General features: G+C 48.5%; 2 protein-coding genes across 3 annotated transcripts; both read left to right on the top strand.

Moving 5' to 3' along the window:
• Positions 1–1,308: 1,308 nt before the first annotated feature.
• LOC120424049 (uncharacterized) lies at positions 1,309–9,472 on the top strand. Its single transcript, XM_039588070.2, has 3 exons — positions 1,309–1,467; positions 1,535–1,697; positions 8,117–9,472. The coding sequence occupies exons 1-3, from the start codon at positions 1,451–1,453 to the stop codon at positions 9,449–9,451; spliced, it is 1,515 nt and encodes a 504-aa protein (XP_039444004.1). The 5' UTR covers positions 1,309–1,450; the 3' UTR covers positions 9,452–9,472.
• Positions 9,473–9,710: 238 nt separating this feature from the next.
• On the top strand, positions 9,711–11,340 carry LOC120424050 (uncharacterized). 2 transcript variants are annotated; one of them, XM_039588073.2, is made up of 3 exons: positions 9,711–9,936; positions 10,037–10,376; positions 10,440–11,340. In XM_039588073.2, the coding sequence occupies exons 1-3, from the start codon at positions 9,889–9,891 to the stop codon at positions 11,297–11,299; spliced, it is 1,248 nt and encodes a 415-aa protein (XP_039444007.1). In that variant the 5' UTR covers positions 9,711–9,888; the 3' UTR covers positions 11,300–11,340. The 2 variants fall into 2 exon arrangements, with proteins under 2 accessions (XP_039444007.1, XP_039444006.1); XM_039588072.2 differs by having other exon boundaries at positions 9,717–9,936; positions 9,994–10,376.
• Positions 11,341–13,085: the final 1,745 nt, after the last annotated feature.

Below are 13,085 nucleotides of genomic sequence, written 5' to 3'. Positions count from 1 at the left end.
TGCAGGAGACATTTTGCTGTGACGATCGCGCGATTGAAGGAAACAGATTTGGTAATAGTAATAGTAATAGTAATAGTAATTTTATTTGGCAACGATATCCTGTTAGTTAGACTTTTTATCAGGGCAAGGATGGAAACTGTTTAGAGTATTAAGTTGGTCGCTTCTGGTGTTAGAACTTCATTGAGGACTTAACTGAAATCACGGACGAACTAAAATTTCGTTGATAATAGACAGCAGTCTAAGCAAATTTAAAAACAAATTTTGATTCGGCGCCATTCATAAAATTTATGAATTTAATGACGTATGTATCTGCGGCGATTTTGACCCACTGTTCCCCTATATTAAGGTGGGTACGAATTTTGAAAAGTTCTCAGATCAAGATGTGGTTCCTCTTGAAGGGTATAACCATAGGGACCACGATAGGGACTTTCACGAGAAATGTCAGCTCATTTAGTTGAAAAACTGGCTTGTCTCAAGCGGGTTAAAGGTTATATGGGAGGTTTCCAAAAAAGTGTCCACGTGATTTATGGATGGTCAATATGGGAAGTTTGTTTTTTTTTTGTACAATTGCTTCTACAGGTCTAGAGTAAACAAACAGCAACTTCTAGTATGACCAGGCATGAGCGGAATCGACTGGAGAGCAACTTTCCCGAAGAAACCAGGTCGAATGGTTGAGTCTGGTTCCGGCTCAACGTCAAATCGAACTTTCAAGATACAAGGAAAATCGGCATTACACTTTTTGCAGTTCGATTTTACACCGCCGACTGGTTTCAACCCTCGAACTAAAAAAAAAGTGTACAATTCAAACTGCAAAAGTGTTAAAGTTACACTTTGACCAGTTCAGGGGTCCGAACCGTCCGAACTGAAAAAGGTGTAATTTCGACTTATCGTTTTTTTTTCAGACTGAATTATTTCGCCTAGGCTGTCACACGTGTTTGACTTCTAAAAGAAAGTGGAAGCTCTATTTGGAAACTCAACTCGGTATTTTTTTGTTGCGTTTGAAATAGAATTTCCCGAAAAAAAAACCCGTTTGTCAGTTCCAGAAAACAATCTAAAGTTGGAGACATGGATCAGTTTCCGACCGGAGATGGCCCAATTTTGACATCTCCGGTCAGAAGAGGCAAAAACTGTGTCCCCAACCTAGATTCTGTTCCCTTCCAACCGGAGCTGTATCTTGAAAATCTCCTTAATAGACGTGAGCAACTGGAGCCGTTTGAATTTCAACTTGCAATCAACAATACATGTGCCGGCTTCTCTCTCGCGAGAGAAAATGAAAGAGGGAGAGAAAGAGAAACGGGTTCGGTTATACACCGTTCTTCACAGCACCGCTCTACACCGCGTTCAAACAAAAACAAATGTGCAATGTCAAAACAGTGTAAATTTGATTCTGAACTAAGTTTTAGTTGAAAATAAGTTTTTAAACTGCAAAAATTGTCGGGAGCATCTACCGATGGACACCGACTTTGGGTAACATTTAGTTGTGACCGTTTCGATGAGTATTCAGAATCATCAATTGTGTTGACCCTTTTTGCAGCTCCGCCAGTGGCGCAGACCCCGGTGACAACGAGGGGGACCAGTTCTGCCGGTTGTGTTTCGGCGATGAGGAGGTCAACGGATCGATGCGACGGCTTTTCCCGGAGGACGGTAGACCTGACCGGGAGATACTCTGGAAGATTCTGGAGTGCACCACGTTGAAGGTTCATTTCGGGGTTTTTTTTTTTTTTTTTCATAAAATTATTTTTATTAGGTCCTTTTCGGTACTGGGACCTGGTTAGGACCGAGTCGGCTTTTGTAATTACAAAAAACTTAATAATTACAGAGGATCTTGTGTGTAAATGTTAGTGGGAGGGGAGCCGATTACCCGCGGCCTACTCGGGGTTAGTAGGGAAGGGATTGATGTTAAAGACAAGGCGTGGGAAGGGAAGGGGGATTGTGTAGGGGTCTTGGTTGGCTCTGCTGGCCTTTGCGTTTTGTCCTCAGCCGCAACTCGGTGTCCAGCTGCTGGGGCGATCTTGCTTTGCTTCCGGTGCAACCAGAAACGACGGCTTTGTGGGAAGGCGAGTTATACTAACTGAAGGAAAACTAGCTGAAGGAAAACTAACTGGAAGAAAAACTAAATAGATATATTGGAATCTAAGAGGAACTGATAGATCGGATAGAGAACATCAAGGTCTAGTTGAGATAACGCGTCTCGCATCGGAATTTCTGGTGGTCTTCCTCGGGCCCTGAGGGTAACTTTCAACTTAATTCTGTGAGCCTGATGATCTGGACACGCCCATACGAGATGGTCGATGTCCTGATAACCCTGCCCACAGTCGCATAAGTTCGTATCACTCATGTTGATACGGTACAGATGAGCCTTGGACGAGTAATGGTTCGACATAAGGCGGGACATCGTTCTGATGAATCCACGCGTCAAGTCCATTCCCTTGAACCAGGCTTTTCTTTGCACCTTAGGTCGTATGGAATACATCCAACGTCCCTTGGTGTCGTCGTCCCATTGTTTTTGCCAATCCAGAAGCGCACGCTGCCTCGGAAAACCGTAGCATTCTTGTAGGCTAATTGGCCTTTCAAAAATGTCTCCACTCTCAGCACCCTTCTTGGCGAGCAAGTCCGCTTTCTCATTACCCGGAATCGAGCAATGAGCGCGGACCCACACCACCGTGATGCTGAAGGACTGAGCCGCCAGGTTGTTTAAAGTCTTGCGTATTTCCGTGAGGAAAAACGCAGACTCCCTGGTCGGCTTCAGAGACCGGATAGCCTCAACAGAGCTAAAGCTATCGGTGAAGATGAAGTAGTGGTCAGGTGGCATGGTCTCGATGATTCGCAGTGCGCAGTAAACCGCGGCTAACTCTGCGACGTAAACCGAACTCGGGTCCTTCAGCTTAAAGAACAGCTGATAAGATTCATGATAAACACCGAAGCCCGTACAGCCGTCGAGCTTGGAACCATCGGTGAAGAATCTGTTGTTTGGAGGAACATGGTTGTACTTTGATGCGAAGATCGACGGTACAACTCCCCGCAGAAGATGGTTTGGGATACCGCGAGTATCGGCTTTCATGGACGTGTCGAAGCCAATCAGGGTGCTGCTGGTTAACGGAGGCGTGCGCTGTACCGTTGTGCTCGGGCTCCACTCCCACGATGACATAAAGTCATAATATAGAAGCATGCGCCGAGACTCAACGTGAAGGTTCAGCAACGTTTCAAAGTTGTCAATTACCAGTTTATTCCTGTAATCACACCGGATCAGGAACCGGTAAGACAGTTCGTAGTAACGAGTTCGCAGAGGCAACACTCCCGCCAAGACCTCGAGGGTCATGTTGTGAGTTGAGTGCATGCATCCCAAGACAATGCGAAGACTTCGGTACTGTATCCGCTGGAGAACCAACAAGCGTGATTTCGCAGCTGTTTGGAAGCAGAAACTGCCATATTCCAGCACCGAGAGTATCGTTGTCTTGTACAGTCGCAGCAGGTCAGAAGGATGAGCACCCCACCGGTTGCCAGAGACGCTGCGCATAAAATTAGTTCTTTGCAGGCACTTTTGCTTCAGGTAGTTGATGTGCTTCCCCCATGTTCCCTTTTGATCGAAGATGGTACCCATGTACATGAAGTGGTCCGACTGCTCGATAGTCTTTCCCGAGAGAGAAAGATTGAGCTGCGGCGGTTCATGCTTCCCCGTAAAAACGACCAGTTCCGTCTTCTCCGGAGAGAATTCAATACCCTTTCCAACTGCCCAATGGGCCAAGTTGTTCAGGGTATCTTGCAAGGGTTCTAGCAGATCGACTTCCTTCTTGGCAGCGATTGAAACCACTGCGTCATCTGCGTACTGTATAAGGGTGCAGTCTCCGGTCAAGCAATCATCGATGTCGCTGACGTAGAAGTTATACATGGATGGACTAAGGCGTGAGCCTTGTGCCAAACCCATGTAACTTATCCGGGTGATTGCCAGATCACCTTGCACAAAGTGCATGTGTTTTTCTGACAACAGGTTGATGAGGAAGTTGCACATCGTCGGATTGAGACCGCTCCGCCGCAGCTTTACTCCCAACACATCGATGGAGACTGAATCGAATGCACCCTTGATGTCTAGAAAGACAGAAGCCATTTGCTGTTTTTTACCACGGGCTATGTCGATTCCTGTGGCCAGCAAAGCTAGACAGTCGCTTGTTCCCTTGCCTCTCCGGAAGCCATACTGCGTGTCTGACAGCAAGTGCTCTCGTTCCATCCATGGTTCGAGGCGGTCGAGGATCATCTTCTCCAGCAACTTGCGTAGACACGACAGCAAGCTGATTGGACGATACGAGTTGTGGTCGGATGCCGGCTTACCGGGCTTTTGAATGGCAACCACCCGGACCTGTCGCCATTCGTGTGGAATTACGTTCTGCTCCACCAACGTGTTGAACAGTTTCAACAGACGCTGCTTGGCGACGTCCGGAAGATTTTTCAGCAAGCTGAACTTGATCTTGTCCGGACCAGGAGCAGTGTTGTTGCCCGTCAATAGTGCTATGGAGAGCTCTACCATCGAGAAGGGAGGATTAGCATCGCTCCCATCAACAACGTTGAATGATGGTTGTGTCGGCACCGAGTCCGGGCACACCTTCTTGGCGAAATCCAATATCCACTTGTCCGATTTTTCCACACTCTCGTTCGGAACGGAACCTCTACGGATGGCCCTCGCAACGCGCCACAGAGTGCTCATGGACGTATCTGCTGGTAGTCCTTCAACGAACTCCCGCCAGTACATTCGCTTCTTCCGCTTCAGAGTATTACTGTACCTGCGATCAAGAGCTCTGTACTTTTGGAAGTTCGCTCGGATTCCACACTTGCAGAAGTCCACATAAGCTTCAGACCTGGCCGCCGAGAGATCCGTACACTCCTTGTCCCACCAGGGAAGTGGAGGGCGCGTTCGGATGTACGGTCCCGGGACGGGTTTCGTCTGAGCTTGTATCGCACTGTCATAGATCAAATTAGCCAGAAACGCATATTCTTCAAGCGGTGCCAACCCTGCTCGCAACTCAACTCCAATGGAGACTGCCTCCGCGTACTGTTTCCAGTCGATATTTCGCGTCAGATCGTAAGGCATCTCCACCGTTGTCGATTGCTGTGGGCCATGGCTAACCAGAATAGCGATCGGCAAATGATCACTGCCACGAGGATCTTGAAGCACGTTCCAGTCACAGAGAACTGCCAGACTGTTGGAACAGAGCGACAAGTCGATGGCACTCGCCTTCGTACCGGACGTAGTTGGCGTTGGTGGTGTTGCAATCCGCGTAACTTGCTTGTCCCTGTTTAGGAGGGTCATCTGGAAGTCGTCGCACAGTTCATGAATCAGATATGCTTGAGGGTCTGTCTTGTGACTTCCCCACTCGGTGCTGTGAAGATTAAAGTCACCCAGAACCAGTCTCGGTGCCTGCAACAACTCAAGCATACCCCACAACTTTTGTCGAGTTAACGACACCTGTGGGGGAACGTAGACGGACACAATGCAAATGTCCAGTCCTCTGATCCTGGCTTGTACTGCGACTGCTTCGATTCCTCCTAGCTTCGGGAGCGTGACCTTTCTAAAAGTGTGGCATTTCCTGACCCCAATCAGTACGCCTCCACCTCTATTTGGTCCTGCCCTGCTCTCTGTGATGATGTTGTACCCCCGGAAAGCTGGCGTCTCATCTCCGATAAGAAACGTTTCGCTCAGCGCAAACACATCACAGTCCCGTTCGAATGCGAATTGTTGAAAATCGTTTAACTTGGGGGTTAAACTTCTACAATTCCATTGTAGAATGGAGATGCCGTTTTTCGTTTTTGGTGTATTACCCATCAAAGGAAATGAACGACAAGAGGGGCATCGTGCTAGCAAGCTGTTTCCCGATGTGTCTAGCGAGAGGCTCAAACCGCTTTATGATTAAACGCGTCGGTTCACTCACGAAAGAGCACAGCCATTCCACGATTGTGGAAAAAGGAAGGACTCCTTTGAAGGCATCGGTGATCGGATTCGGTTGAGGAACCGGTTTCAGGGGGATCTTTGGCAGCTTGGGAACGGGCTTCAGCGGCTTGGGAACTGGCTTCGGTGCCGGCTTCGGAGCGGGCTTACCCGACGGACCGAAAGGAAAATCCTCCTCGAAGTTCAACGAGTCACTGTCCTTACCCTTACCGCCAGCGGCTTTTTTGGACTTGGAAGCCTTGTTGCGCTTCGGGTTTGGCCCGGAAGAGTCACTTTCCTCGTCTCTCTGGAAGAGAACCTCCACATCGGATTCCTCGTCCTCCGAATCTTCATCCGCCAAAGGAGCGAAGCGATTGGAGTGGGTCACCTTACTAAGGATTTCCGCAAAGGACTTCTTGGAGCGTTCCCTCAAGGAACGCTTCATCTTGTCCTCGCGCTCCTTGTACTTTGGGCACTGACGAGTTTTGTGTGGTTCCCCGCCACAAAGCAGGCATTTTTCAGCCTGCTTTTGGCAATCCGCGTCCTTGTGGGGGCCGGCGCACTTTGAGCACTTGCTCTTGTTGCTGCAGTAGGTCTTGGTGTGTCCCAACTGCTGGCAGTTTTCGCAGCTCATCACTCGCGGAACGTACAATCGAACTGGAAGCCGAAGCTTGTACAGCTCAATGTAGTCCGGCAGAGCTGACCCTGCAAAAGTCACCCGGAACGAGGCAGAAGGAATGAACTTCTTCTGGCCACCCTCGGTGGTGACGTTGCCCAGTTGCCGGCACTCGAGTACCTCCACAGCTGGAAGTTTAGGGTTCTTGAAGCGTCCCACCGCCCTTGAGAGGTCGACAAGCGACAGACTGTCATCGGTCACCACGCCATCGATTTCGACTTTGTGGGCCGGAATCCAAACACGGTACTCAATGCTGAACCGCAGATCAGTTACGATCTGATTCGCTTGCACCGCGGAGTTCACGATCACGCGGAGCTTGCTCTTGTTCAGCTTGGTACATTCGACCACCCCAGGATAGTGCTTCTGCAAATCCTTGGTGATCTGTACAAAGTTTAACGGCTTCTGTTTGGGCCGGAAGAAGACCACCCATTCCGTTTGCGATCCCTCTTGATACTGACGAGGACGAGGAATCGGTTTTTGAGAATGAGGATTCAGGGGCGGAGGGGGATTTGGATCCGGATTCGGCACCGGTGTTTTAGGAGGAATTGGATCTGGATTGGGAGGAATTGGATCTGGATTGGGAGGAATCGGGTCTGGAGTCAAGGGAGGAATCGGTGGTTGAGGGGGAACCGGATTCGGATCTGATTTAGGACGCTTTCGCTTCGTCCTCTTAGACCCGTCCGAGGATCCCCCTTTACCGCCAGCATCCTTATCCTTCAGGAAGAGGTCCCTGTTGGTGGTGTTTGAAGGAACTCCCAAAACGGAGTCCGCCATGTCCACGTCCTCGTCACCCTCAAGGGTTGAATCGAAGTCGCATTCCTCATGGTCCGACTCGGTCGGATCCATGTTTGCGAATAAACGCGATAAACTAAACGAAAATGAAAGTGATGAAACTAATCGCAAAAGTAGAAAAGGAGAAAGAAAAAAAAAACTAACCAAAAAAAAAAAAAACTATGAGAAAAAAAAAAAAAAACTAAACGCTAACAAAAAACTCGCCTTTCGCACTCACCGCCGAACTGGCCGCACTGGCTGCCGCCCGCAGCGGGATGCGCGGGAAGCTCGTTTTCGCGCGCTTGTTGTTGTTGTTGTTGTGCTGCCTGCTGCCAGCCACGTAAACAACGGGGGTTGTCTCCGACCTGGCCTGGCCGAAAACTGGTCCGCCGACCGCAGTCGACTCTCCGGGGCCGATTCCTCCTGCCAACGACCGTCTCTCGCCTCAGCTGCCTCCGCGGCCGCTGCTGCTGACTCCTCCTGCTGCTGCTGCTCGGATGCAGGAACTCGTTCCTCTTCCACTGCTGCACCGCCGCCGTGTCCACGACGACCAGATTGTGGCTCCTCTGACCACCGGAACGGGCCTGTCCGCTCGCACACGCCTCGATTTCGCCGTGAAAAACGCGCCAAACACACCGCGAAAAAACACGACTAGCCGCTGAGACTTCTGCCGTAGCAATGCATTTCGGGGTTTCCTGGAAGAAACTGTTGATCTGAGTACAAACCAATGAATATTATAACAAACTTTTCAGTTGACGTTCGACGATGACCACCCGGCCAAGGTTTGCGACCGGTGCGTTGAACGGATGGACGACTTTTGCGACTACCGGATGCAGTGTCTGCGCAACGACAAGCGGATCAACGGCAGACGGCTGGAGCGAAAGAGAACCCGCAACGATTCGTGCACGGAACAAACGGCGCCGGCGTCTACGCCAAAGAGGCAAGCCCACTTGCAGAGCAGCAGCACTCCGCTGGTGATCAAGTCTTTCGTCGAGGATCCGTTGGACAGTTTTAGCGCCGAGTACGTTGACGATGCCGAGTTCGAGGACGAAGACGGCGAGCAGCAGTCGTTGGCGATCGTGAAGGAAGAGTACACGACGGCGGATGAGGAGCGGGCGTTGCTCGAGTTCAGTCTTGGTCATATGGCGGACGGTGCGAACAGTGAGGAGGACGAAGAGTCGGAGAGAGATCAGCAGTCGGGACAGGGAGGATCGGTGAAGCAGAAGAAAAAGCGAACAAAAAAGATTCTGATGTTTGAGGATTACGCCTACCTGCTGCTGTCGTCTCGACCCAAGTGTGACTCGATTTCGTGGGCCTGCTACCACCGGAAGTCTCTGCAGTGCGGTGCGACGATCGGAACCAAAGCCAACGGGCAGGTTCTCGGCCACATCTTGCGATCGCACAACCATCCGCCGGAACAACTTACGAAAAAGGCGCTCAAAGCGGTTATCGTGCATGCGTTTCGAATGGAAGAGGAGGTCTACCTCGAGGATCCGTACGAAATCGTGCGCAGTCGTATGGGCGGAGACGTGCTGCTGTACGGCGGAGATCGCTACACGTACTCGCACAGCCGCAAGGACGGTTGTCGCATCTGGAAGTGCGGCGCTCACCGGCGCTGCACCGTTTCGATCTACATGACCACCGATGGGAAGCTCTTCAAGATGTCCAACAGCGAGCACACGCTGGAGAAAATCCTGCCACGGTTCAAAATTGCGGATTCCACGCCAACGACGAGCCGTAACGACAGCAGGGCCAGTTTGAGTGACGTTTCGGCCAACATCGAGCAGCAGTTCCCGAATCCGGTGGGGTCGTTCAACTACAAGATCGTCAAGAACAACAATAAGCGGAACGTGCTGATGTACGAAGGTGATCGGTACCGCTTTTACTACAAGAAAACGAACGGTTGGACGGTGTGGCGGTGCACGGTATCGAAGGCTTGCCAAGCGATGATCTACCAGCTGTTGGACGAATCAGTGGCGGTGCTGGGCGAAACGCTGCACGATCATCTACACACCATTGGTGGTAAAAAGAAAAAGACTAACAGTGCGACGATGGTCAATTGTCCGACGAGTGAGGAGAGCTGTTAATATATCAATGTTTTCGAGTAATTTTTTTTTACAGTAATAATGAAAGAAAGCCCTCTGGTCTTCATTCAAATGGTAATGTATCTAAGTTGAACTACAACACTGAAGGTGACGGAGAATATTCCACATATTAATTACAGGATAATTGAAAAAAGAAAGGTTGTCGCGATCTTCAATTCAGTCTCTCCTCTTACTGACCTAGGTTAGCTTAGTAGTTTTCGCCGATAAACGCCAATATAAGAAAGAAACTGTAACTTTTCCATTCAAAACTATTTTGAACCTGCACGGAGAAGCGCCTCGTTATATACAACATAATACGAAGCAATAACTTGTATACCCATCAGCGACAAATCGAAAATTGTGCAACGCATGCGAAAATTTGTTGAAAACGGACCTGTGCGCCACTCAGACTGCTGACGATCAGTTCACAAAACCGGGTTATGTGCCAGACGAGCAGCGCCGATCGTAATGGACGACTCATCCCAGAGGTAAACTAGATTATTTTGAAGAACGAACCGACTCTAACCATCACCTCCCGTGGCCAGCGAGCGCTCCATCGGCGCCTTCTGCCGGCTGTGCTTCTCGCAGGTCCACGAGCTGCACCGAATCTTCCCGCCGATGGGCGCCCCGAACCGGTTGCTGGTGCGCAAGATCGAATACTGCACCGGCATCGGGGTGAGCTTCGCCGCCGACAGCAACGCTTCGATCTGCGCCAAGTGCGTCGGGCTGACGGAGGAACTGTTCCGGTTTAAGCAGCTATGCGGCGCGAACGAGCGGTGGCTAAAGATGGACGCCGGTGATGAACACGTGGCGGCGGAGCTGTTGGTGCCGCCAGCGGCGAGGCCGGACAGTTGTGCGTCCCTGTTGACTATTGCAACGGAACAGCTTGAGGAGCGTTTCCTGGGTTGTGGAGAGGAAGTTGGTGAACGTGAGTAGTTTATGCGCTCGTGGTGAAGATCTGTAGTTTGAATGTTAAACCTTTTTGTTCCAGCGTTGAAGCATTCCATTGAGGTTTCGAAACCAGCACTACAAGATCAAGCTGAAACGTGCGCCGTTGATTCGAATCGGGTGACCAGCAGTGGCAGCTGCATGCGAGCTCGCCGACCGACCACGATCCGATCACTTCCAGCAGTTCCATCGAATGCCGTGACTACAATAACGATCAAGTCAGAGAACGAGTCCGATTCCTCCGATACCAGAGAGGAATCGGATGCATCGTCCCAAGACCGGGACAACACGCCCTCGTGTGACGCCTCAACGGACACAGAAGGTTATCGGGTATCTTCTACGGCCTTCACGCTGGTTCCCGGAACGAAGAGCCGCCGTGGTCGGCTCTACCTGGTGTACAAGGGCTACCGGTACAGTAACAGCCAAGGCAACGGCAACGTTTACTGGTGCACTCACCGAACACCGGATTACTGCCGTGCCAAGGTCCTTCTGAAGGACAACCGAGTGTTTGAAATCAACGACAATCAACACCAGCACAAGTTACCTCGGCAGAGCAAGCGACGTTTCAGCGGTGATCAAAATCCCCAGACCCCGAAGAAAAAGGACGTCAAGATATCGTTGGTGCTGAAGAAGCACCTGCCGGAGCGGGAGGCCAGTAGACGGCACTCGGGAACCACTTTGAAGGGTACCGGACTCGAAAGCGCCAACAACAACTGGTTCATCAAAGCGAACCGGAAGACGGTGGATGGGTTCACGTACACGTTCTGTGGTCTGCGCAAGGATGGTGTCATTCGGTTGAAGTGTATTACCAAGGGTTGTGGCAGTCATATCTACATGTGCAGCAATGGAGACCTGACGGGGACGCACAGGAAGCACAACCATCCGCCGCATTCTCCGGTTTAGAGGAGGTGTTAGTTTGTGTGAATAAACGATTTGCAGCAAGATCTTGGTGGGTGTCTTTTTGTATTGGTTTTGTAGATTCCTTGTAATATGTAACACAATCTCCGGATTAGATGTTCTTTGCCAAGCTTCAAATTTGATCTATTTTCTATAATTTTAAACATACTTGCTAGTGTCAAATCATAATCAAATTATTCGCTCTACAGCATTGCCTTGGCGTTCTCGATTGCGAGATTCCTACTCGAAACTAGGTGTTCGAAGGCTTGATTGTTGAGGCAATTGCAAACCTCTTTTTACACCTAAGCCTTCCATCCACCCCGGGATTCGAACTGACGCGACCTTTGGATTGTGAGTCCAACTGCCTACCAGCGACTCCACCGAGGCAGGACCCAGGGAGACGACTCCTACACCTGGACTGAGCTAACGACCTAACCTTTTTTTTAGGTTAGTCCGGGGCCAACATTTACTTCCCTGTCCGACGGAAGGCGTGATCAGACAAATCTCGTCTCGAAAAATGCCACCGGGACCGTCTGGGATCGAACCCAGGCCGACTGGGTGAGAGGCAATCACGCTTACCCCTACACCACGGTCCCGGCTAGTGTATTTGATTTAAATTAAGTCCCTTAAATTCCTTTAGGATCTTTAAATTCTAAAATTCTTGAATTCTTAATTTCTTAAATTTTTAAATTCCATTTCGCCATCCCTATCCCAGTCACGAAATATTCTAGCAGAGCTGGTCCTGCCAGAATTCTGCTAGAACGGTAGAACATTTCTACTAGAATGTTGTAAGAATATCCAGCTCTGTAAGAACTCTGCAAGAATCCTGGCAGAACGTCGTGACTGGGATATTGCTCACATTTAACAATTTTTATATTATTGACCTTTACAGTTTTTAAAATTTTCAAATATTTGAATCTTTGAACTTTGAATTTTAAGCATTAAATTTTTCTGGCAAAAATAGATGATTTATCTCTATGGTTACTTTATTCTGACCACGACCATTTTAGAACAAATTTCTAAGGATGTTGGGGCAACTGCCCTATATTGTCCGACCCTGTGCATTGAATACAAAATTATTTAATCGTTTGTAATTTTCAGTCGCATTCAAACAAGCAAATCCAAATTATTTGATTTTTAATCTAAAACATATTGCAAACAAGCAACACGCGAAGAAACGCCTAACGCTACGATTCGTTTTTTATATCGGTATTTTCCTTGTAAATTCACGCCAGATCCCCGCTACACGCGCGATCCACACCGTCCGAAACAATCACTAGCCCTACCCATCAATTGAAAAAAAACTATACTATAATCAATATATAAAAAATTAAAGATTATCAAATTGTTGCAAAGTTTGCCCTGAAAGAAATTCAAATACATCATCAAGAGCGAATTTTCAAAAAGAAATTAAATTTTGTATTAATATTTTTAAGATTAGAAAAATTCCCTGACTTTTCCAGAAATCGACACCATGGTTTCAACTGGAAATGGCAAAAATTTAAAGATAACTGAATTTAAATTTAAAGAAACTGAATTTAAAATTGTATATTACTGTTCTTTTGAAAAATATAGAAAATTTTGATAATTTTTTTTTGAATCAATGTTTTTATCAGTATTTTACCGTATTTTTTTGTTTTTCAATGAAAAATTCAGTTTCATAAGATTCCATGTTGTACCACTTATTTTATGCGAAACGTTAAGTCAAAATTGGATTTGTTTTTTACCCATACTCATGAAAAAGTTCATGGAAAAAGTATGTGGATAAAATATTTCAAATTACTACATAATT

Source organism: Culex pipiens, chromosome 1 (genome assembly GCF_016801865.2).
Source record: "Culex pipiens pallens isolate TS chromosome 1, TS_CPP_V2, whole genome shotgun sequence".
NCBI classification, from domain to species: Eukaryota; Metazoa; Arthropoda; class Insecta; order Diptera; family Culicidae; genus Culex; species Culex pipiens.
Note: the sequence above shows the minus strand (reverse complement) of the source record. Positions and strands in the feature narration are given on the sequence as shown.